We start from the raw sequence: 26977 nt of genomic DNA, 5'->3' as shown, positions 1-26977 counted from the left end.
GGGATGTGGAAACTATACAATTGGTGCAGAGGAGATTTACAAGGATGTTACCTGGATTGGGGAACATGCCTTATGAAAACAGGTTGTCTGAACTCAGCCTTTTCTCCTTGGAGTGACGGATGATGAGAGATGAGCTGATAGAGGTGTATAAGATGACAAGAGGCACTGATCACATGGATAGTCAGAGGCTTTTTTCCGGGGCTGAAATGGCTGCTGCAAGAGGGCACAGGTTTAAGGTGCTTGGGAGTAGGTACAGAGAAGATGTTAGGGGTAAGTTTTTTATGTGGTGAGTGCGTGGAATAGACTGCCAGTGGTGGTGGTGGAGGCAGATACAATAGGGTCTTTCGAGTGACTTTTGGATAGGTATATGGAGCTTAGAAAAATCGAGGGCTATAGGTAACCCTAGTAATTTCTAAGGTAAGGACATGTTCGGCACAGCATTGTGGGCCGAAAGGCCTATGTTGTGCAGTAGGTTTTCTATGTTTCTATCTCTCTTGTTTGAGATGTTAGCCTCAGCAATGTGGACGTAGAGCTAATGACCTTACACAAGTTCTCCAGATTTGAATTTTCCATTTCACACCAACCACAGTACTGGTCTCCGCCACTGCTCATCTTACTGCAACATATCTACTTTCGGTCTCTGTCAATGAGGAATTGCCCAAAGGTTCATACTTCTCTTGCAAGTGCTTTACATAATGGGAAGTCCTTTCACATTGCTATCTTATCATCCAGACCACACTTACTCAGGCACATCTACTCTTGTTCTCACAGGTGAAGAAGGCATACAATGCAAAGCATCATAATAACCACAAGGGAAAAGTGGCCCTGCATTTCCCAAGTCCTGCACAGGAGAGATGTACCAGTGTCATCTTCTCTGGCCACATGACTGGGAGGTGGTGAATGATGGTCTCCTTGCCAGATCTCCTCCTTGTATAATGTTCTGTTTTGACTTGGAAGTTGCAAATGGTGTACAGTTCTTTTGTTCCTGCTTTCCTCACCACAGCAGGATCCCTGTCTCCTAACTTTTTGCTGCCCAGATTGGAATCTGACCATGCATGATGACAAAATGTAAAGAATGTTGATGAAAAAAACACTGTTGCTGTGGAAACTGAGAGGACCAAATGTGAAAGTGAATAACAGTTAGAGTTTAAGGCTGGAGTGCAGAAGGACAAAATGGAACCTGCGTCATCTGGCTGGAGAGGACAGAGATGAAAAATACAATGGAACAGGCTACAAAAAATAGATTAAGATTCCCAGCGAAACATTCCTTGAGAAGCCTGCTTAAAGGCCTGTGTTTCGTGTCCAGGACCAAGGAGGAATCTGACACCAGTCAATGTTATGTTTGAAACCAGGTTGAAATGATTAACCGATTCCAACATCATATCAGTGGAATTGCACATGGTGCAGCCACTGGCCAATTCAGCAGTTTCTGTTGTTTTGACCAGATGGGAAGAACCATGATAATATAATATCTGGATTGGAGCTAAATTCCCTTGTGCATGTTCTGCCTCTCATTTAAGCAATGACTCATTGATACTTCAGCTCGCTGTCTTTATTCCATGCCACTGTATCATAGCCCAAAATGAAGCTATTATTTTCGGAGATGGATGGAAAACTTGAACAGATGACGTCAATGATCTTTTGTTCCAAGTGAAGGTTTTCCATATTTCCAGTCCTTTCGTGTGATAAGAGAATGATCAATTATAGTTGCTGCTAAGAGGAAAGATGTTAGATTTTGTTTTGCATAATTTGATGTGCTCTTCAGTTAGAGTAATTTTGTGTTAATACTGAAATTACAATTTTTTTTAGAATTGTTAAGTGTGCTTAATTGCCATCTTGATGTTGAATAGAGGCTCGGTATAATGAAACACTGCAGCTGAAGCTTTTTCCTGTTCAGACAAAGTACATTCGGTTTTCATCCTTTCTGTGTCATGCATAAAAGAACTATTCTAATTTCTTTATTGTGCGTGTGCTTTTGTTGTTTTGTGTGCAGAGTAGAGGTCCTCTAACCAACCTTCTGCCATTTACAACACTTTCCTCTGAAAGTAAGGTCTATGACAAGACCTGCAAACTGTGGATCATATTCCAGAAGAGATTAGATGATTCAAAACTGGGCATCCCTGAGGTGCCATGGACCATCAACAACTGCACAACTATATACCATCACAATTTCAGAATCAGAATCATATCACTGGCATGTGACGTAAAATTTGTTAATTTATAACCTGACTTGACATACTCTCCACTTGAAATTTAAAAACACTGTAGATACTAAAATCATAGAAGAAGATGCTGGGGAAAATCTCTGAAAGTTGTCTGTGGAAACAGCATTTCAGAGTTGTGGCTTGCAGACCTAAAATGCTTATTGTTTCTCTTTCCTCACATGCTGCCTTACTTGATGAGTTTTTCCACAGTTTTCTCTTTTTTTTGTTTTGTATTCCTTACTTTACTGGCTTAGGGATCAACACTTGTTCAAGGCATGAGCTTGCCAACCTTGTGAAACTGCAGCATCCACCACCAAGAGGAACATAGGAACATGACCACCTATGGATTTTCCATCTGTGTTGTACACCAGCCTGACTTTGAAACATGTCTCTGTTCCTTCATTGTTGCCAGTGACCCCATATTCATTCGCTGTGAAGAACAGCCACATTGCTTGCATATCTGCTATGAATATTCAATTCAATTTATTCAACCACACATGAATACACCCAAATGAGACTATTACTCGGGGGCCAAGGTACAGGGCACGGTACCAGCAGTCACACACAGCATGTGCAAGATAGCAAGCACATTTTGGTATCACATTCACACAATATAAGAGCACAAACTCGAGTCATCAATCTGCAGACAGCCGCAATAGAGCTTGTCTTCTGCCGAATGAACACCGGGGGGCAGCACCGACACTCGCCTGGACACCACCCCCAGTGGAACACACTGACTCCAACGCCTTCCCCTGATGGCTGCAAACAGCTGATACCATGACTTGAGGCTTAGTCCTCACATATACAAGATAACAAGCACATTTAGAATATTAGTAAAATATAACCATACAAAATATCTGGTCCAGACCCTTCAGTCCATTGAAATCTTCAGTCGACCACTATAGAGCTCATCTTCTGCTGAGCAAACATGGGGGTCTGGATGCTGCGCCACGCTGCCCTCAGTGAAGGACGCCTCTCTCCAGGCGGCTGTAAACAGGCGACATCACAGCATGAGGCCATGAGCCTATTTGAGTGGCTGCTGGAAACTGGAACCACGAACAGAGCTTGTCTTCTGCCAAGTGAACACAAGGGGGCAGCACCAACTGCAGCCTGGACTCCGTGCCACTTTCTTCATTGGAAATTGTCATGGGTAAATGGAGGAAAAGATTTGAAATGGTTCTCAAATCCTCCTCTAAAATGTGTAGCATGCCCGTCTGCTCTTTGCAGTCCCTGGCCCAAGGCGAAACAGTGTTCAGGATGGCACTGAGAAACCCTAGCCTGAGAATTGAGAGGGCAGGAGAAGCCCAGTGAAGGAGGGCATCACATTCCACTGTGCTTCATAGACCTGCCAGTGATATCCATTACCTATATTTCTATTTGGTAAAACTGATTTTATTTGTTCATAGGGTACAATTAATTTTATTTAAACAAATATATGAGTGATTTGGGTAGCAGTCAGATTGATACAGTGGTGCACAAGAATACATGGAAATAATAGACTCCAGGTTGAGATCATCTGTTGCCTAGTGACAAAGAGAGACCATTTCAAAACAGTCCCTTTAGTTTTTAAATTTGTATGCATATTCTATTTTGTTTCCTGGCATTCTTTGTACATACTGTAGCTTCTGGGGGCCCAGTCAGTCTGGAGTTAAATACAAAATTAACTGTGTCCCTGAGCTTCTATTGGCAAAGATAATGCTGGTTATAAGGTCTGGGATCAAGCCTGTAAATGTACCAGAAATGTTAAATGGAATCGGATTCATATTCAATGGAAAATGAATTGAAGATATGTGCAGTTAAAATCGACGGGAGTTGATTTAATACTGAGTGTTCCCTGAGGAATTTAGCAATACCATGTCAAAGAAAGAAACCAAGTCGTCAAAGATGTGTATTGTGTTTCAAGGTTGTGATCACATCTGGCAGCTTTGTTGATTTGCTTTTTGGGGAGGAAGGTGGGAAGAAGTTTGGCAGGGCTATTCCCCATGAGATAGGTGGAGTGGAATCATTGTTGAGCATATTGTGTGGAAAGAACAGGCACAATGTACCACATTGCTCTTTTTTATACCGTGCTTTCAATCATTACTTACTTAACCATTGGAGATATACTGTTGTTCCAATTGTCAATTCGGAATTGTAAGCAAGTGATCATTTCTGTACAGATGAGAGATCCTTTCTGCAAGTGCCCTGCTAGCATTGTCTTTTCATCTGATGGGTAGGGTTTTATGTCATTGTTTGCAGGACTTGGTAATGTTGATTTTTAAACCAGTTGTTTTCCAAACTTGCAAAACCTGATGTCAAATCTGGCTCTTTCCTGATCTAGTTTCCCACCTCTCTGCTGGCAGTTCCTAGATTAGGCAGAACTTGCAGTCCAGAAGCTGTTTGCATAGCCGATCAAGTCCACACCAGCTCTCCTTAGAGCAGATAAGCTGGTTCTATACCCCTGCTGTACTTTTGAAATTTTCTTCTGCATGTCCCATAGCTCTTGCCCTAATTTTAAAATCTTTGTTCCCTACTTCTTCTACAATTAGCTTTCCTTCGTCCATCTTAACTAAATAGGATTTTGTTATTACAAATACAGACATACCAAAAATCTAGACAAATTCAACAATCGGAGGTGCAAGGGGACTTGGGAGTCTGCTTGCAGGATTTCTTTGGCTACTTTGCAGGTTGAGTTAAAGGTGAGGAAGGCAAATGCGATGTTAGCATTCATTTTGAGGGGGCTAGAGTATAAAAGCAAGGATGCAATGTTGAGGTTTTATTACGGCACTAGTAAGGCCTCACTTGGAGTGTTATGACCAGATTGGGGCCCCTTATCTAAGGAAGGATATGCTGACATTGGAGAGGGTACAAAGGAGGTTCACGAAAATGATTCCATGATTTCAAAGCTTATCATATGAGGAGTATTCTGGGCCTGTACTCACTGGAATTCAGAAGGAGGGTAGGATCTCATTGAAACCTATCAAATGTTGAAAATGATGTTAGAGTGGATGTAGAGAGGATGTTTCTATGTTGGGAGAGTCTGACCAGAAGACACAGCTTCAGAATAGAGGGATGACCATTTAGAATGGAGATGTGGGGATATTTCTTTCGCCAGGGTGGTGAATCTGTGAAATTCATCGCCACAGGCAGCTGTGGAGGCCAAGCCATTATATTTAAGACAGATGTTGATCAATTCTTGATTAGTCAGGGCATGAAAGGATTTGGAGAGAAGGCAGGAGATTGGGGCCGAGATGAAATGGTGGAGCTGCCTCGGTGGGCCAAATGGCCTACTCGGCTCCTGTACCTTATGGTCTTATATTGAGAAGCAAGTTGGGAATTTGTGTTCAGCCACAGCTGGAGAATTGTTTCCATACCACAGCAGGGATGTTCTAAATATTCATGGTAAATTTGTTTTTCTTGTACTGTCTTGTCCAGAATGTCATCTGCTGCTTTAGCCACTTCTGCAGCTGAACATCCCGACATCTACAGTCACTATATCACTTTCCGACATCAAGGCACATGAAGCCCATGTTCCCATGCATTCTGTCTTTAAACTTGTATTACCTCTTGCCATCCTTTCTGTCACAATGTCAGAATGCTTACATGTTTCAGTGCAAGTTGTGACAGTCAAGTAAACAGCTCATAAATTTATAATGAAGGCAACAGAGAAAGATAAAGTTGAAGCCAAAATGTATTGATGCATTTTTAAAAAAAAATCCCATCTTGTTCATGACCTCAGTCTAAGAAAGTGTGAAAGAAGACGTGGTTGTATCACTTAAGCAGCTTGCAGCTGAGCCTCTACAGGTTATTCATGACACCTTTCAAAGAATAGGCTCCTGCTGGAAAAAAATATATAAAATAAGCTCTACTTATGTTACCTAATGTCAGATTCTGTGTAAAACCTACCTAGCATTTGTCCTTTAAGGAGACCCATTAGAATCAGATTTACTATCACCGACACATGTTGTGAAATAAGTTGTTTTCTATCAGCTGTACAGTGCAATACAAAAGTAATTACTATAGCCTACTATAATAATTATGTAAAAGGGCACCACGGTACCGTAGCAGTTAGCATGCCGCTATTACATCTCAGAGCGTTCCGGAGTTTGGATTTCGTCTCTGTACGTCCTCCTCGCGGAATGCATTGGTTTCCCCCGGTGCTCTGGTTTCCTCCCACAGTCCAAAGTCGTACTGGGTAGGTTAATTGGACATTGTAAATTGTCCTGCGGTTAGGTTAGGCTTAATGGGGGTTGTGGGGTTAGTGTGGCTCGACGGGCCCATGTATCGCTAATTAAATCAATAAATAGTGGGAATAGAAAGGTAGTACTCATGGTCCATTCAAAAATCTGATCATTGAGGGGAAGGTGAGTTTGTCTCCTTCAGGCTCTGTTTTTCCTCCCTGATGGGAGCAATGAGAAACGTGTATGTCCTGGATAGGGAGGATCCTTAATGATAAATTCCACCTTCTTGAGGCATCACTTATTGAAGATGTCTACGATGCTGGGGAGGCCAGGGCCCTTGATGGAGGTGATTTTGTTTCCTCCAATCCTGTGCAGTGGTCCCTCCACACAAGATAGAGCTCTTATAGATAGCGGGGTCAAGGGATATGGGGAGAGGGCAGGAATGGAGTACTGATTGTGTATGGTCAGCCATGATCACAGTGAATGGTGGTGCTGGCTAGAAGGGCCGAATGGCCTACTCCTGCACCTACTGTCTATTGTCTAAGATGTTGGTATAACCTGTCAGAAAACTCTCCACGGTACATCAATAGAAATTTGGTGACATACCAAATCTCCTCAAACTCCTAATGAAATGTAGCCACTGGCATGCCTTCTTTGTAATTGCATCAACATGTTGAATGCAGGATAGGCCTTCAGAGGTGGTGACACCCAGGAACTTAAAGCTGCTCACCCTTTCCACTGTTGACCTCTCGATGAGGACTGGTGTGTGCTCCTCAACTTCCATTCCTGAAGTCCACAGTAATCTCCTTGTACTTACTGACGTCAAGTGCGAGGCTGCTGCCAGCCACTCAGCCTCACTCCTGTTCGCCTCCTCATCACCATCTACGATTCTGCCAACGACAGTTGTGTCATCAGTTTGTAGATGCGATTTGAGCTGTGCCTAGCCACACAGTCCTGAAAGTGGAGAAGGTAGAGTAGTGGCTATGCATGCATCCTTGAGGTGTGCCTGTGTTGATTTTTAACGATCCGGACTGATTGGTTTCACGATGAGGAAGTCAAGGATCCAGTTGCAGGGAGAGAGGACAGAGGCCCAGGTTTTGGAGCTTGTTGAGTGTATGATGGTGTTACAAACTGAGCTGCAATCAATAAATAGCAGCCTGACGTAGGCATGGCTGTTGTCCAGGTGATCCGAGGCCGAATGGAGAGCCAGTGAGATTGCCTCCGCTGTAGACCTATTGTGATGGTAGGCGAACTGCAGCAGGTCCAGATCTTTGCTTAGGCAGGAGTTAATTCTAACCATGATAGATATTGGGGCACCAGTATGGTTGATGCCTTTAAAAGGTGGGTGGGAGCTGTCTGCAGCAGTGAGAGATGAAGATATCCTTGAGAACTCCAGCCAGCTGGTTGACACAGGTTTTCAGTGCCCTACCAGATTCACCATCGGGGCCTGTCTCATTTGATGAATCGAATCAGTTAAATATTGTACTTAATCCACAACTGGAATGTAATATTTCTCTGTACACCATTTCAATTGTATTTGAAGCTTATTAATTTTTTTAATGGAAAATGGATTACTTCATGAACGCAATACTTCTGGACATCTTCAGTGAGCTAGAGGCAAGGCAATAAATATCTGAATTTAACAAGTTGCCTCAATGCTCAATCATAGTTTTCCAAGGCAATCTATAAGTTGCAAATGCCACTATAAATTTATGGAGGGGAGGAGGATCAATAAGGGGGTGGGGAGACACTACATTTCCAGTAGGGGCCCCCAAACAATTGGAATTGATCTATGCAGCTGATGTCCAGTCTGGATCTTTCAGTATGTTGGGAGTATGAAAAGCCACTGCAGTTTTACTTGTATTTTCTGATAGAAAACAGCAGCAAAGCCTCTCACAATGTTTCCCTTGGCAGTAAAACAGCCTCCCAGACTTTGTTATCACCCAGAGTGTTTGGGTGTGAAACCTGGGGGAACTTAGCAGTAGAAGAGCCAGAAATGTATTTTTTTAGGGCTTCAGAGGTTCACTCATTAAAACATGCCTCAGATGCAATTCAGCAATGAATTGATTGATTGAAAGTCAATGATTTTCCTTTGCAATGTAATGTTTAGACTAGGCATAAGAAATCACATTAATGTTAGCATTATTATATGCAGTGTTATTTTGCTTGGTGTAACAAGGTCTGATTTTGTTAGAAAGTCACTGATTAACCGGAAGGGTTCATAGTAAATTTTAATTTTTAAAATTAGTTTAAAGGATGCATCAGAAGTTCTCAAATGTACAGTAGGCATTCACACTTTTTATAAGACTTGACAGAAACAAAATGCAGACCTGTTAAGCCTGAATGACACAGTAACTTTTTAATGAATAATTTAAAGATTCAGTCAGTGTGCAGATAGAAATGAAGAACTTAGTGGTAAGTGCTGCTGTTAATCCTTTGTCCTAGTTTAATAAAAGATGTCACTAGATCTGGCCCAGCGCAAAATTGCCATGACCCAAAATCCAATAAATCATTAGATCTAAGTTTCTGCAGGTAGCATTAGTTTGTGAGACTTAGAAAATGGTTTAGAAGCTATTTGGCATCCCTGTGCAAAACACAATGACAGTTTTTTAAAATTTCTGGAAAGCCTATTTTTAAGATTTACTAAGAAACGGACTCCTGAACCCTATAAATGGAACTGTATGCCGTTCAAGAAGCAACTTTGAGGTAATTTAAAATCAATTGGTGCTGAACTCAACTCCAATGAAAATGCTTATCTTTCTGATTAAGTCCATTTTTGTTTTTAATTCAGTTGGAACAGGTTTTCATGGTTAAACATTTCAATGAGTATCTTTTAAAGCAAAGTATTTATGTATGGTAAACAAATTATATCTTGAAACACTGCCAGTTGCATTGGTTTGTTACAGCGTTAAAATGAGGGTAAATAAAACTCAGTAAAATAATAATTTTTGGCACTTTGCTGCTGGCTAAAGTTATCCTGCTAGAAGTAATTTGTTCTTCAAATTCTTATTATATGCTGCTTCTGAAAATTGTGCTGTTTTTAATTTAAAAAATACCATATGGTTGCAGAATTTGTAGAGTAGTCTCAGATCTTTAACAGAGTAATATTGCAAATGAAGGTTTTATCAAATTACATGCAATTTGGAATTACGGAGTGGCCACTAAAGTAAATGAGCTGTTTTAAAGAGTCAGCACTTTATCCACCAAGCAGCTGAGTGAGATAAATGCTGTCTAGAGGTCAGACAGCATCTGCAGAAGGAAAAACCAAGTTAAGACCTTAAGTCATAGAAGCAGAAATTAGGCCACTTGGCCTATTTAATCTGCTCTGCCAATCCATCATGGCTGATTTATTATCCTCCTCAACCCCAGTCTCCTGCCTTCTTCCCATAACCTTTGACACCCTTACTAATCAAGAACTTATCTTAAAAGACAGGCCAGTGGAAATGTTTAGAAGGTTAGAGGTGAAATGCTAGTAAATGGAACTACCTTGGTTGGCGTGGACCAGTTGGACACCAGGGCTTGTTTCCTCTGTAACTCTTTAAGGTCATTCATCAATTTGCTTCAGTCCATATTACATTAGGAAACTACTGAAAGTACTGGACACTGCAAATGGTTTAAGACTGGACAAAGATGCTGAAGTTTTGTTTTGTCCACCTAGCCAAGCTGTTTCAGTCCAATCATAAGACTGGCTTCTCGCTCGTTACTGTTTAGTCAAGCAGCAAGCTGACGGAAGACATTTTGAACAATGCTATCTAGCAGCACATTCTCAGCACCAATCCCCTCAGCTTGGGTTTTGCCAGGATCTCTCTGCTCTCAACCATATCACAGCCTTGGGCCAAACAAGAACTAAAGAGCTGATTCCAGACCTGTGGTGAGAATGACAGTGATTGATATCAAGCCTGAATTTAACATCAAGGTATGAAAATGACATGGAGCCATAGAGAGGGAGAGAAGCAGACCCTATACTCCACTGGGTCCACACCGACCATCAATCACCCTTTGAACACTTATACTATATCAACCTCATTATTTCTGATCTTCCCTAATTCTTATCAATTTCCCAAATTCTAGCATCCACCTTCATGCCAGGGGGCAATGGCCAATTAATCTACCAAGCTGCATATCTTTGGGATACAGGAAGAGCCTGAAGCACCCAGAGAAAACCCAAGTGGTCGCAGGGAGAGTATGCAAACTCTGTAGAATCAGCTTTTGAGGCCAGGATTGAGCCTGGGTCTCTGGTGTGTGAGGCAGCAGCTCTGTTAACTCTGCCATTTGTGCTGCTGTGTCAGTGGACAACCAGGAGAAAACACTCCAATAGTACAAAGGAAGGTTGTTGTGCTTTTTGGAACTAAATCATTCCAGCCCCAGGCTAACAGCACTGGAGTTCCTTGGAGACAATTTTGTGTATCCCACCAACTTCAGCTCTTTAATCAATGACCATTTTCCCTCTGTAAGGTCAGAGGTGGGGATGTTCAGCATTGTTAAGTTCCATTCATAACTCCTGAGCCAGTGATGAGCTCCATCTTGCATTTAAGTCATGTCCATAACCTACATGAGTGAACAGAACAGAGATGGCTGGGTAGCAGATGGTGCTGAGTTGAAGATTTTTTTGGATGACTGGTGAGTTGGTCAGTGGACGATGGCCAGGCCTTTGATGTGAACTTTTGCATTTCACGACGTATGGGGGGGAACATCAATTTTATTAAGAGCAGTCTAGCGAGTTTGTAACCAGTCCTCCTCCATCCTTGCTGGTCATTAGTAGGCCACACCACCACTTGCCTGTGAACTCTCTGTGACCATCATAACCTAGATGTGATTGTTGGTAAGAGAGAGGCCGGTTGGGAGCATTGCATTGGCATATAATTTAATAAATGCAATCTGACACCCTACCTCTAATAAAAATCCTGTAGATAAGAGAGGGTGTAAATTAATTTTGGTCACCACCCCTACTCTGCGCCAAGGAATTTTGGAAACCCATCTTGTTATGTGCTGCCACTAAATAGCATGTCTGCAAGAGGGAAAGAGGATCTCTTAAAATTCCTGTAGTTTTAAGATTTATTCTGATGATATTTGAATTTTAAAGAACAGTAGTCATCCTGTTCATAAGTGAGCTCTCTTTGCTCTCCATTGCATCAGTAATATTTTAAGTAATCTGAATCTTAATATTTTAAATGTCATTCGACTTGTTCAGCACTGATGTGGTGCAGCCAATTCTACAAAACTCAGCCATCTTCTTTGCTGATTTGTTAACTTTTCATGGTGTGTTAATCATCAGACCGTTAACTCACACTGATTTGAGTATATTTCTATGTTACAATGATTGCACATTGCACATTTAGACAGAGACGTAACATAAAGATTTTTACTCCTCGTGAATGTCAATCAAAGTCATTTCAATTCAGCTGGAAGTCATGGTGCACAACACTTGTACCAAACAAGCTGGTGTCTCCTCACCACTGTGTCACTGAGGCATGATATTTTCTTCACCGAAATCGTGGCACTTCTCTTTTTTTTCCCTCTGCTTTTTTTCCTGTTGGTCATATTTTAAAAGCTATCAGTTTTACTTAGTTTTGTTTTATAGGCTGTCCACTTTGCTTTTCATTAAAAGTTTAGAAGTATTTCTGGACTTGTATGAACAGACAGCAGAATTTGTGGCCTGTTTAACCATTGTCAGTTTTGTATAAATTCGCAGTATGCCTTGCTCACGAAGGAATGCTTTTCAGCTACAAAAGGAATAGAACTCTTCATTTTATTTTTAAACCACAAATTGTTTTACCATGAGAATCAACTGCTGTCAGCACAAAAGACAGTGAACATCGACCTTTTTGATAAAGTATCTTTAATTTGAAATGTTCACTCTATTTTCCTTTCCACGGATCCGCTGAGTATTTTCAACATCTTGTTTTTTTTAGGTACTGCTGGAATTACCCCGTGTGGAAAGAAACTGTCTAATCCTGTTTCAGCTTCAGACTCTGACCCTGATCTAGTGCTCATTCATCGCAAGGCATCTAACATATAAAGTGCAGTGCCAGAACTTTTAAAATTCCTCAAAGATTGTTTAGAATAACAATGGCTTCACTCAAGTTAAATAATCAGCTTGCTGCAAAAGATATTAAATATTTATATATGGTTACAAATGCATGGTAATGATTTATGGTAGTAATTTGCCACTTTTCAACCTCTAAGTCTGCGCACAAAACAAAAGTAGTTGATTGTTAGCTTCTGAAATTTCCTTCTGGGATAAAACACGCAGATGTTATATTGAATTTTCCTATAACTGAGGTCTAGGATCATTTTATTGTTGTTGATCAAAGAGAATCAATTAAAATATTATGGGGAGACTGCAAAACTAATAAAATGTGGAGTATTTTCTCACCCAAATTAATTGTGTGTGTTTTTTTGGGGTTCAGTCTAAAACAACAGAAATATTTATGTGTTAATATTTCTGAGACTTTAGTTACTCAACAATGATTTATGACTGTATGGTGGATTGAGAAAAACATGTTCCACACAGGTTATCATTATTTCAACAGCTGAGGTATGGAAATACTGTATTTATCTTATAAAATGTCATACCAAATAACTTTAAACACCCTTTTTTACATACTAGACCTGCAGAAGCTTGATAGGATTGTGCAATGTGCGGCTAATTTTACATCAGAGTAATATTTAATTGATCCTGAATGAGTTTCACTTCTTTCCAAGTATATTTGCAGTTCCAGAATGTGAAGTAATAGTGTAATTAATTAAACACATTAATTTTATGGACACCAGTACTTTGAGTCCACAGCATAAAGTCTTTGAGATTGGGTTACCCTACTACTATCTACAATTGAGGATTTGAGACAGTAACTTCAAAAAGCTTTTCAGCAATTTAGATGAACATTTATCCCAGTGTCTAACAGTTTTTCCTGAGCCAAGTACTGAATGGTTAATAAAGATCATTCTGCATTTTAATCCCAGTTCTCAGTTGTACCACTATGTTCCCCATCCAGACATTCTGTGATTTCTCAAAATGTGGTGCAAATATATTACAAATTATGTGCAAAATGGGTAAATCAGTTCTGCAAATGTGCACTCACTTTTAATTGAATTGGAGAACCAAATTTGTTTCAAATTAGCTGGGAATTACCTAGAAATTTTAAATGGTGTTTCAGTATTACCTACTCAGTGCAAAAGTTTTCATCAATCCTATGAAATTAATTTCAAGACTATCATAAAAAAAACAAGAGGACAAGAAAATAAGAATAGGAATAAGCCACCTGGCCACTCATGCCTTCCATGTCTTTCAGTATGTTCGTGGCAAATCTAGGTAAGCTTCAGTTTGGTTCAGAATGCTGCTGCTGTTGCTTGCTCCTGTTGTTTATATAATTTGTTTTATTTTTTCTCTTTCTCTGTGGGGATTGTGGGAATTTTTTTTATCGGGTTCTTTCATGTTTCTTGCTTTGTGGCTACCTGTAAGCAAACAAACATCAAGGTTGAATAATTTATACAGTCTTTGATAATAAATGCACTTTGAATTTTAAACTTTGAACTCTTCCTCTGTGTCAAGTCTCGATAGTCCTTAATTCCCTGATCTTTCAGAAATTTAGCGATATCCAGTTTGAATACTTCTAATCGAACCTCGGCCTATCTGAGGTGTGGAAAGTCTGAGAAGCTTCTCCTGCCTCAGTGTTAAATGACCGTCTCCATAGTTTCAGACTGTGTTTTCCCCTTTGACATTTGCCCAGTAATGAAAACATCTTGACATCTATCTTGTCAACCTCATTTAGGATTTTGTTTAATATACACTTATTCTAAACTCCAAAGAATACAGGCACAACCAGTTTTGCCCCTCTTGAGAGGGCAGTTCTCTCATCCTGGGAAGTAACCTGGTCAATTTTCTATGGACTGTCTGCAAAGCTACAATATCTTTTCTCACATAAGGGAATAAAACTATGCTGGACTCCATGTGTGGTGTCGTCATACTCTGTACAATGAAGACCCATATGTGTTTAACCCTTTAACTGCTTGCAGCACCTGCCTATTAACTTTTGGTGATTAATTCAGAATAACACCCATCTGCCAGCTGTAGTTCACTCATTCCAAGTGATTTCTTTTCAATAAGCTGTCATTTAATTCCTCTTACTAAGTACATGATCCTGCACCTTCCCAGGTTAAACATGAATTGCTAAATTGTCACTGACTCATTTGATCTGTCTATCCCATTGCAGTTACGATATCGTCATTGCAACAAGCACCTTCATCTATTGTCTGTCACGGATAAACCTGGATTCCTTCCATTCTTCCCCTTCCTCCAGGTCATAGAAACATAGAAAACCTACAGCATAATACAGGCCCTTTGGCCCACAAAGCTGTGCTGAACATGTCCTTACCTTAGAACTACCTAGGCTTACCCATAGCCCTCTATTTTTCTAAGCTCCATGTACCTATCCATAAGTCTCTTAAAAGACCCTATTGTATCCACCCACACCACTGCTGCCGGCAGCCCATTCCACACACTCACTACTCTCTGTGTAGAAAAAAAACTTACCCCTGACATCTCCTCTGTATCTACTTTCAAGCACCTTAAAACTATGCCCTCTTGTGCCAGCCATTTCAGCCCTGGGGAAAAGCCTCCTACTATCCACACTATCAATGCCTCTCATGATCTTGTGCATCTCTATCAGGTCACCTCTCATCCTCCATCACTCCAAGGAGAAAAAGCTGAGTTCACTCAACCTATTCTCATAAGGCATGCTCCCCAATCCAGGCAACATCCTTGTAAATCTCCTCTGCACCCTTTCTATGGTTTCAACGTCCTTCCTGTAGTGAGGCGCCCAGAACTGAGCACAGTACTCCAAGTGGGGTCTGACCAGGGTCCTATATAGCTGCAACATTACCTCTCGGCTCTGAAACTAAATCCCATGATGATGAAGGCCAATGCACCGTATGCTTTCTGAACCACAGAGTCAACCTGCACAGCTGCTTTGAGCATCCTATGGACTCGGACCACAAGATCCCTCTGATCCTCCACACTGCCAAGAGTCTTACCATTAATGTTATATTCTGCCTTCATATTTAACCAACCAAAGTGAACCACCTCACACTTATCTGGGCTGAACTCCATCTGCCACTTCTCAGCCCAGTTTTGCATCCTATCAATGTCCCGCTGTAACCTCTGACAGCCCTCCACACTATCCACAACACACCCATCCCTCTACTTCCTCATCCAGATCATTTATAAAAATCACGAGGAGTAGGGGTCCCAAAACAGATTCCTGAGGCACTCCACTGGTGACTGACCTCCATGCAGAATATGACCCATCTACAACCACTCTTTGCCTTCTGTTGGCGAGTCCGTTCTGGATCCACAAGCAATGTCCCCTCGGATCCCATGCCTCCTTACTTTCTCAATAAGCCTTGTGTGGGGTACCTTATCAAATGCCTTGCTGAAATCCATATACACTACATCTTTGGCTCTACCTTCATCAATGTGTTTAGTCACATCCTCAAGAAATTCAATCAGGCTCGTAAGGCACGACCTGCCTTTCACAAAGCCATGCTGACTATTCCTAATCATATTATTCCTCTCCAAATGTTCATAAATCCTGCCTCTCAGGATCTTCTCCATCAACTTAGAAGTAACTGAAGTAAGACTCACTGGTCTATAATTGCCTGGACTATGCCTACTCTCTTTCTTGAATAAGGGAACAACATCTGCAACCCTCCAATCCTCCAGAACCTCTCCTGTCCTCATTGATGATGCAAAGATCATCGTCAGAGGCTTAGCAATCGCCTCCCACAGTAGCCTGGAGTACATCCCGTCCTGTCTCGGTGACTTATCCAGCTTGGTGCTTTCCAAAAGCTCCAGCACATCCTCTTTCTTAATATCTACATGCTCAAGCTTTTCAATCTGCTGCAAGTCATCCCTGCAATCGGCAAAATCCTTTTCCGTAGTGAATGCTAAAGCAAAGTATTCATTACGTATCTCTGCCATCTCCTCCGGTTCTATACACACTTTTCCACTGTCACACTTGATTGGTCCTATTCTGTCATGTCTTATCCTCTTGCTCATCACATACTTGTGGAATGCCTTGGGTTTTCCTTAATCCTGCCCGCCAAGGCCTTCTCATGGCCCCTTCTGGCTCTCCCTATTTCATTCTTAAGGTCCTTCCTGCTAGCCTTATAATCTTCTAGATTCCTATCATTACCTAGTTTTTTGAACCTTTCATAAGCTCTTTACTTCTTGACTAGATTTACTACAGCCTTTGTACACCACGGAACTTGTACCCTACCATCCGTTCCCTGTCTTATTGGAACGTATCTATGCAGAACCCCATGCAAATATCCCCTGAACATTTGCCACATTTCTTCCATACCTTTCCCTGAGAACATCTGTTCCCAACTTAAGCTTCCAAGTTCCTGCCTGATAGTTTCATAATTCCCCTTACTCCAATTAGACACTCTTCTAACTTGTCTGTTCCTATCTCTGTCCAATGCTATTGTAAAGGAGATAGAATTATGATCACTATCTCCAAAATGCTCTCCCACTGAGAGATCTGACAGCTGACCAGGTTCATTTCCCAATACCAGATCAAGTACAGCCTCTCCTCTTGTAGGCTTATCTACATATTGTGTCAAGAAACCTTCCTGAACACACCTAACAAACTCCACCCCATCAAAACACTCACTCAATATTTGGGGAATTAAAATCTCCCACCACAACAACCCTGTTAATATTACTCCTTTCCAGAATCTGTCTCCCTATCTGCTCCTCAATGTCCCTGTTACTAATGGTTGGTCAATAAAAAACACCCAGCAGAGTTATTGACTCCTTCCTGTTCCACCCACAGAGACTCCGTAAGCAACCCCTCCATGTCTTCCTCCTTTTCTGCAGTCGTGACACTATCTCTGATCAGCAGTGCCACGCCCCCAACTCTTTTGCCTCCCTCCCTATCCTTTCTGAAACATCTAAAGCCTGGCAATTGAAGTAGCCATTCCTGCTCCTACACCAGTACTCCGCTGCCTGCTCCTCTGACGCCCGCTCTGTAAAGCTGTCTCCTCTTTAAACTCTTCTCACTGGCCGACCTCCATGCGCTTGTGCAGTCGTGCCCTGTTCAAACTGCTGAAGAAATAACAGTTTGAACAGGGCACTGTAAACACTATATAACTAAGGACCAAGATCAGATTCCTGGGATATTCAAATAGCTACATCCTTCCAAGTTTAAAAAAAAATGCTCATTTGTTCCAACTTGTTTTCTGTGATAGGTATTTTCTATCCATGCTCATGCACTTCCTCCAGCATCATGAGTTCATAACTTTTGCACCAGCCTCCAGTGTGGCATCTTGTCAAGTGCCTTTTGGAACTCCAAACGCAGTGCATCTGCTGGCTCCCCTCTATCAAATTTGCTTGCTAGGTTCTTAACACAAGCAGGTTTATCTAACATGGTCTGCGCTTTATGAAATGGTGTTGAGCCGGTTTGATTATATTCAGTTTTCCGAAATGATTTACTGTTCCTTCTTCTGATCATTAACTCTATCACCTTGCTAACAGTAGATGTTAAAATAACTCTGCTTTTAGTTTCCTGCCTTTTGTCTTCCTCTTTTCTTGATCAAGGGAGCCGAACACGCTATTTTCCCAGACATCTGGATCCTTGGAATGAATGGATCAACTATCTTGGGAGCCATTTCCCTGGATGCACCAGTTTCTCTGCATCAAGTCTTGTGAGTTTTGGTAATGCCTTTGAAGATTACCAGTCATGAGGGACAAATTCTCCATGCTCTCTTTGAAACCAGCCCTTCTGTTTCCTTATTGACAGTGTGTTTCATTTTCCCAAAATTAGTTCCCCAGTCTCATGCGCAAGAGGTTCCACATTAACTTTAGTCATACTCCTTTTTATGTATTCATAGAAACATTTAACTCTTTGTTTTGATGTGTCATGCAAGTTCTCTCTTAAAATCAGTCTTGTTTTAATCTTTTGTTGCTAATTCCTGATAACTTCCCAGTCATTCGGCTTACCATCGGCCTTTGTTATTCTTATATGCCTTATTTTTTGACTTAACATAATTCTTGACATTCTTTGTTAGCCATGGATGGTTCCCCTTTCTAGTTGGAATATACTTCGACTGACTATCGTGAATTACTGCTTAAATATCTGCCACTTCTCATCTACTCACCCATTGTAATAGGCCTTATTAAGCTGAAGCCACTGGTTTTGGACCTGGTATGTTTACCCTCAGGCTGTCTCTGAAATTCTACTCCCTAGGATATCAGTAACCACAAAATCGCTCATTAATATTTCTCTGTTGCACATTATCAAATTTGCAATATCACGTTCCTTGGTAAGATCTGTAATACACTACTCCTAAGAAGCAATCCCTGATGCAACCTACAAATTCTTCTTTTTCCATGATACCCTTGTTAGTTTGGTTTATCCAGACAACTTGCAGATTACATTCTCCTGGGTGCCGAAAGCAAGGCGGCACTTGTGGGTTGCCCGCAGCAGATTCTTGATGTAAATGGCGCGTTTCTCTGTGCGTCTCGATGTACATGTGACAAATAAAGCTGATCTTTAATCTTTGACGAAGTGCCTTTGATATTTCCCCGTTTGTACTTTGCCCTATCAAGAGGCCACACTTTGCTCCCACCCATGTATTCTTTGCCTTGATGTTCAACGCAGATTCCATATCATGATTCTGCACTGTACTGATAGCTTGCTTTATTAATAATGCTATCCTGCCTCTGTTCTCTTTTTGCCTTTACTTTTGCTGAATTGTGTAATCTGGAATATTGAAGACCCAGTCCAGTTCATCCCATAATCACATCTCTATAATGGCTGTGAGATTAGGCTTGTATCATGTTGCAAGTTCTGCATGCTTTGATCTTCTGCAGTTCTTTCTTTCTTAGATTCACTTTCCGTTACGTCTGATTTGCCAGGGTACTTGGTCCCAGTAAGTGAAGCCAGTCCTAGAGTCTAATAAGTACATTTCACAAGAATACAAAAATGAAACTTGCCAATTGACAGAATGAAATTAAAACCTAACGATCATTTCACAGAACGCTATCAACTTCTGGTCAAGATGGCGCCAGCAAACAATGATTCCTTGGGCAACGTCCTGCAGATAGCCAGTCTCTTCAATTATTTCACTTTTTCTACACCGTCTGTTTGATCATTTTGTCCTGATTGTGTTTTGAAAACTGTTGAAGCACATGGCGTACAGTTTAATGTTCGATCGAATGACCCTAGCGCACCGCTGTCCCCGGAGAGGACCACGATGTGCCTCATGGAGAAGGGGCACGGGCCCATGATCAACTCCATTTCGAAGCGTCGAGGAAGATTGAAACATCGAGGCAAATGTGGAGGGGGTCACCGGTAGGCGGGTTAGTAGCCAGTTTGGCAGTGTTTGGAAGACCGCAGGTCAGTGGTGCAGCTGTTGTTCTTCATGGAAGGACTGAGTTTGATTCTGACCGGAGAATGTTTTTGAAATTCTAAGATTTATGTGGTTATAGTGCTCTCCTTCAGTTTTCTGTGTTTTCTTTCTTGTTGCCGATCGGCGAGTTGGGGTTCCAGGTGAGCGATATGTTAGTTTTGTGAGAGGGAGGGTTTGGAAATTTTGGGTCCAAAGTTCTTTTTGGGTTTTCTATATGGGTGATCTATTAGATTTTGTGTATGAGAGAGGGTTTGGGGGCTTGACGGCATCGTTATTGTTCTTTTCTGCGAGGAAGGGGATTGTGGGTTTGATGTTTGATGTTGCTATTTTTTGTGAGGGAGCGGGTTGAGGTTTTGATGTCATTGTCAGGGGCTGGTTTGGGGTTTGATGTCCGATGTCCCTGCTGCTGTGTGTTGTGTGACGTTCAGTTAGCTTTTGTGTGGGGAGGGGGTGATGTCTTTTCTTTCAACAGCACCCCTGCGGTTTTGTGCATTTCATGGCTATCTGGAGAAGACAAATATCAAAGTTGTATTGTACCTGCATACTTTAACAATAAAAATGAACCTTTGAATAATGTTGTTGTGGTTATGGTCTTCTCTTGCTAAAGTATATGGTGCGTTAGTGAATCGAAGAGAACGTGAAGAACTCAAGTAGTAGGGAGTTAACATTGGGAATACACGTAATGATTCCAATATCCTCCTCGTACAGAAAGATGATGTCATAAATATTGATTTTGTAGTTAGAATTTCTGTGTTTGCTGTTTTTCTTGCACCTGAATCTCAGGAGTGTTGGAGGTGGAGCAAGGACCAGGGCAATCTAAAGAGCTGGGGACTTTAGGAGGACAGCTACATTGTAAAATGAGCATTGGGAGCAAAGAAGAGAGAAAAAAAATCAGCTATTACAGCAGCAATTAACAGCTGGCCTGTTTACAAGCTATTTAATGTTTACCATTTGTCAGCATTTTAGAATTGTAAGAAGTTTTTATTTGTCACTAATGTAAACCTGCTGCAAAGTGGTTTCTGAGACTACTTCACTGATATTGTTGAGAGATGCGCAGTCAGTCTCAGACACTGGCTTCACATGAATAAACATAACATTACCGTTGAGTCTGCTGCAAGCAATTTGAGGATCACGTCAGACTTTAAGGTTCTAGAATGAGCTTCCCAAAATGTTATCACTTGAACGCCATCTGTTAGCATTTTTACACATGCATAACTGAATTGTGCTGGTTAAAGCTTTGGGATTTTGGGCAAATAGCAATAATGCCGTCATTATTCACATCCTGGGAATGAACAAAGTCTGGGAAAAAAAATAGAATGGTTAGAACTAATTTGAAGTAAAAGAGAGTGCTGACAATATAGCAAAAATTAGTGGAATCTAAGGATTTGGAAGCTTTTAAAAATCCAACATAAGACAACTTTAAAAAAAAAAGCAAAAAAGAGAGAAAGGATGAAATAGGAAGGTAAGCTAGCCAATAATATGAAAGAGGATACTGCACCTTTTACACAGATATAAGAAGTAAAAGGGAATTGAGAGTGGATATCTGACCACTGGAAAATGATGCTGGAGAGATAGTAATGGGGGAACAAAGAGATGGCAGAAAAACTTTAAATATTTTGCATCAGTCTTCATAGTGGAAGACACTAACGGTGTTTCAGAAATTCAGCAGTGTCAGAGGGTAAAAGTGTAGTCGTTATTACTAAGAAGTTGGGAAGCTGAAAGGTCTGAAGATAGATGAGTCATGTCATGCCGCTCTTTAAGAAGGGAGGGAGACCAAAAAAAAAGGAAATTATAGGCCAGTTAGCTGGACTTCAGTGGTCGAGAAGATGTTGGAGTCCATTATTAAGGGTGAGGTTTCAGGATACTTGGAGGCACATGATAAAATAGGCCAAAGTCAGCATGGCTTCCTTAAGGTGGAATTCGTTGAGAAAATAACAGGCAGGATAGACAAAGGAAAGTCAGTGGTTGATGTTTACTTGGATTTTCAGAAGACAAGGTGTCGCACATAAGGGTGCTAAACAAAACAAGAGCCCATAGTATTACAGGAAAGATACTAGCATGGATAGAAGATAGGCTGACTGTCAGAAGGCAAAAAGTGGGAATAAAGGGTGCCTTTTCTGGTTGGCTGCCAGTGAATGGGGTATTCCACAGGGTTCAGTTTTGGACCGCTTCTTTTCACATTTTGTGCCAATAATTTGGATGATGGAATTGATGGCTTTGTGGCCAAATTTGCAAACAATATAAAGATAGGTGGAGAGTTAGGTAATGTTGAGGGAGCAGGACTTGGACACATTAGAAGTGGCAGGTGGAATATAGTGTAGGGAAGGAATAAAGGTGTGGACTATTTCGTAAGTGGTGAAAAAGTTCAAAAATCAGATGTACAAAAGGACTTGAGAGTTCCTCGTGCTGGATTCCCTAAGGATTAGCTTGTAGGTTGAGTCGATGTTAAGGAAGGCAAATGCAATGTTGGCATCCATTTTGAGAGGATGAGAATATAAAAGCAAGGAAGCAATGCCTTTATAAGGCATTGGTTGGACCACACGGAGTATTGTGTGTAGTTTGAGCCCCTTATCTAAGAAAGGACGTGCTGTCATTTGAGAGGGTCCAGAGGAGGTTCACAAGAATGATTCCAGGAATGAAAGGGTTTGATGGCTCAGGGTCTATACTCTCTGGAGTTTAGAAGAATGAGGGGGGATTTCAATGAAACCTACCAAATATTGAAAGGCCTACATAGAGTGAATGTGGAGAGGATGTTTCCTATAGTGGGGGAGTCTAGGACCAGAGGGCAGAGCCTAGAAGGACATCTTTTTAGAACAGAGATGAGGAGAATTTCTTTAGACAGGGGATGGTGAATCTGTGTAATTCATTGCCACAGATGGGTGTAATAAAATGGAAGTTGATAGGTTTTTGTTTTGTGGGTGTCAAAGATTACGGGGAGAAGGCTGGATGATGCAGTTGAGAGGGATAATAAATCAGCCAAAATGGAAAGGTGGCGCATATTCGATAGGCTGAGTGGCCTAATTTTTCTCTTATGACTTCTAGTCTTCTGGTCTTGAATTTTTCTAGTAAAGACAAAATAAACAAGTGCATGTAATGCAATGTTGGGAAAACTCTACAAAAGGGATAATTGCTGTGCCTGAAATAAATAAGAGAATAATATTCATATAAACATGTCAGCAAAATTGCTTTGAATTTTGTTTATATGCTACAGTATAAGAACTCATTCCTGATGCTCAAATAACTGAATGCCTGTCAGAAACTGGAGAATGTTTGAAATAAACAAGCTTCCAAATGAGAAATCATGGTCTTCTGATGATTATTGCAAGCTGAAGCTGCCAAAACTATCAGAAATCTGCTGAGATTTAAGTTATTCTATGAAAAGGCAGTTTCAGCTGTTAGCATTTTTCCCAAAGCTGTCTCTTTTACTCATTTCTAGTGGCGATCATAAAGATTTTACTTTTATTTTGGATCTGCTAGTGAATAACTTCACAAAGTAATCATAATTCTGATTTAGTTTGATCAGTATTCATGTTGCTTGCAACCCTATGATAACTCAATGCTGCTTTGAAAATTGTTTTAATACTGAAAAGGTTTCTTCTAATCGTGCTTCATTTGTTTCTTCTTGACTCGTTTTACTGGTTTAGTATGTTTATGAAATTCTTGTGTTTTTCCTCTTTAGTTAAATGTACTCTTTAGCCTTTGATTTATATTTATAATATATGATCAGTTGAATGTTCTAAGATATTTCATAGAAATGTTGTGTATGACAGCCCTGGTACTACTTCAAAGGAATACAGCAAGGGTTCCTAACCTAGGGTCCATGGATCCCTTATTTAATGATATTGGTCCATGGCATAAAATGGTTGGAAACCCCTGGAATGCAGCAAATGTATAATCAATACCTTATCCATTTACCATATTCCATTGAATGGAAAATTTCTTTTCCTCGAGACCTTGGGGAACCGGATGGATTATTGAAATAATCTGGTGGTTATTTGATCATACTGGCTTCTTATTCCAGACTTGTATAATATTTATGCAGTTTGTTACTTTTACCATCAGTACATGTCTAATCTACCTAATTTATAACTTTTCCAATTCCAGCATAAAAGCTGCCCCTACGTTTATTGCCAATTTCTGTCTTTGACCTTGGGTTTTACAGGTTGTAAACAGAGTACTATTCCTATAAATACAGTGAAGAATTAAAAAGGAGAGCATGTTAATACATTATTTATTTGCTATTTATTTGTTTGTTTGTTTATTGAGGTACAGCACAGAATAGGCCCTTCTGGCCATTTGAGTCATGCTGCCCAACCATCCCATAATTTATTCCGAGCCTAATCATGGGACAATTTACAGTAGCTAATTAACCTACCAACTGGTATGTCTTTGGACTGTGGGAGGACGTCAGAGCACCCAGAGGAAACCCACGTGGTTATGGGGAGAGCGTACAAACTCCTCACAGGCAGCAGTGAGAATTGAGCCCTGGTGGCATGTATTGTGAAGCGCTGTGCAAACTACTACACTACTGTGCTGCCTCCGCGGGAAGACAGTACGGAAAACAGTAAACCCAAAGGTTCAAATGCATAACTTAGAGTTTCACAATGGCTCTATATTTTCCTTATTGATCTTTTATCTTCGAAAATTATGCATCTCTTTTGCACTTCATCCCAATTGGAAAATGGGCTTCACTGCTTGGCTGATGAACTGTAGAACAGATTGTTCATTATCCCACATAAAATTTGAATTACTTTCAATCTATTGATTTCAGTTGGTTTCTAGCATGCAATTTGTTTTAATGGTTTGCTTGTTGGGTTCAGATTCAGATCCATTTACTGTCTATACATTAAAAGAAACAGTGAAATGCATCGTTTGCATTAACAACCAACACACCTAAGGATGTGCTGGAGGCAGCCCGCAACTGCTGCCACGCATTGTGGTACCAACATTGCATACCCAAAACATCCAGTAGAGCAACACAAGCAGCAACAACAACAAAACAAAATAACACCCACTCCCCCAGCAAAATAAAACCCTTCCCACCCTCCCATTCACACACATAAACAGGCCTCCAACCCCAGGACAGCGTTCTTCCAAGCTTCCAGTTCTTGGCCTGAGATTTTCAGGGACATTAGGCCTCTAATCTTGAGACAAGCTGACCCAGGGGCTTTGACCTTCAGGCCTTGACCTTTAGACTTGCCAAATTCTGTACTTGACCTTCAGGCTTCAAACTCTGACCTCTGGACTTCAAACATCAGTTTTGACCCCCAGACTTTGCTGATCTCTGGATATCAACCCCAGGACTCACTGATCATGGGACTTTGACCCTTGGGTCCCAACCTCCAGACCCACATGGACCTTTGATGGAGGGACTCGCTTGCCTAGGGTAGGGGGGGGGGGGTCACCAGTCCTCAAGTCTCCTACCCAGAAGGACCTCTGACCCTGGGATTCGCCAGCCGGGGGACTGCTGGTCTCCATTCTCAGTGTCTGCCGACCTGACCTCTAAGCACACCAACCTGAACTCTGATCAATAGCTCCTGCCACTGACTCTTCATTTACTGCCCCTGACCTCTAACTCTCTCTCATCCCTGTCTGTAAACCCTAAACTGACCCCCTAACTCCTCACACATTCCCCAAACCATCCCAAAGAACCTAAAAACAGCTAAATCTGAGCCACAGCCTCAACTCTCATCACAACTCAACACCATCTTGACAGGAAGCAAGGATCAATTATGAAAACTACCCAGCTAATTTTGTTAATTAGTGCAAGGTTTCAGGAAATTCAATGACTGAACACTCCACTTAATTTGTATATAATTATTTGGAAATCTTTTGCATACACTCCAGAGAAAGAGTGTGAATCTTCCATGGTTAAGTATGCAGAAGCTGATATTACTTTAGGGTAAGTGGCAGGGAGAATTAAGCCACCATGCTACAATTGAGAAACCTTAGCCATTATGGTAGGCCCTGAGCTCAGTCTAATGCAGTCAGTGAGCTGCAGGAGGTAAACCAGTGTCCCTGAGATTTGCTGATGGGAAAAGCTTGAGGTTGGCCCACTCTATCCTGCACACATTTTGGAGCCTGACATACAGGCAGATCCCAGAGCTGTTTCAAATGGCCACCAGCAGGCCTGAGCTTCCTTGGGGGTTCACATCAGTTAAGGTTGGAATCTAGGGGATTCTGACACATTCTAGGAAGCCTTTTATTGGTCACTGGTTAATTTAACAGAAAATGACAGAGCAGATGTACAACCCAGCCTTCCAGAAAATTGCATTCATGGACTTCCGCATGTTTCCATGTGAATGAGTTAATGCTTAGTCATTTAATTCATTTCAATGGTCAAAATGATAGTAGTCGCTGTAAGCAAAGGTAAATAAACTAATGTTGTTCACAAGGCAACATTGCTGCATTTACATTCAGCATGGACACTTTAAAACTGGTTCCTCACTGGATAAGTAGATTGGAAGTTTTAGGTATTAACTTTAATAATTCTTTATTTAAATTTACATGCATCTAAACTAAAGTTATGATCTAACCCTGGCTGTAACCATCTTATTGAGGATCAGAATGAATTATGGTTTGGTGTTAAACATACTCTTCACATATTTTAGTTCTGATAAAAAGAACTAAAGTAATGTACAGTAGTATATTACTCAGTAATCATCAGTAATATACAGTATGTAATTGATAATCAGTGTAAAATTTAAAGCTACAGAAGTGTGTTACTGATCATCATGATATGCTCCTTGTACTGAGTATCTTAAAAGTTACAGAGCTTCCTAGCAAATAAATTAATTCTGCTTTAGAATTTGTTTACAAGAAACTCTCTATTTCATTCTCTTAGAATTCAAAACCAGAATCAGATTTAATATCACTGGAATACAGTGAAATAAGTTGTTTTGCAGCAGCAGTACATTGCAATACCTAATAAAATATAAAATACTATAAGATAAACACACACACACACACACACACACACACACACACACACACACACACACACACACACACACACACACACACACACACACACACACACACACACACACACACACACACACACACACACACCTCTCTCTCTCTCTCTCTCTCTTATGGTCCATCCTGAAAACGGATGGCCTTTTGGAAGAACCAGTCCCTAAAATGCAAGTGTGTGCCTTCAGGCCTCGATGTCTTCTATAACCAGTTAGAATGCTCTCC

General features: G+C 41.0%; 1 protein-coding gene across 3 annotated transcripts in view; it reads left to right on the top strand.

The window, feature by feature from the left end:
- kcnab1a (potassium voltage-gated channel subfamily A regulatory beta subunit 1a) overlaps window positions 1–26977 on the top strand; it is a 353998-nt gene that overhangs the window by 238704 nt on the left and 88317 nt on the right. Inside the window, exon 1 of one of the 3 annotated variants that reach the window (XM_073041059.1) lies at window positions 8779–9070. The exons of the other annotated variants lie outside the window; for them this stretch is intronic. Coding sequence (XP_072897160.1) covers window positions 9036–9070 — 35 coding nt within the window. The 5' untranslated portion in view covers window positions 8779–9035. Of the gene's footprint in view, window positions 1–8778; window positions 9071–26977 lie in introns of those variants that run through there. 3 annotated transcript variants of the gene reach the window in all.

The sequence above is a fragment of the Hemitrygon akajei genome, chromosome 3, assembly GCF_048418815.1.
Source record: "Hemitrygon akajei chromosome 3, sHemAka1.3, whole genome shotgun sequence".
NCBI lineage: Eukaryota > Metazoa > Chordata > Chondrichthyes > Myliobatiformes > Dasyatidae > Hemitrygon > Hemitrygon akajei.
Note: the sequence above shows the minus strand (reverse complement) of the source record. Positions and strands in the feature narration are given on the sequence as shown.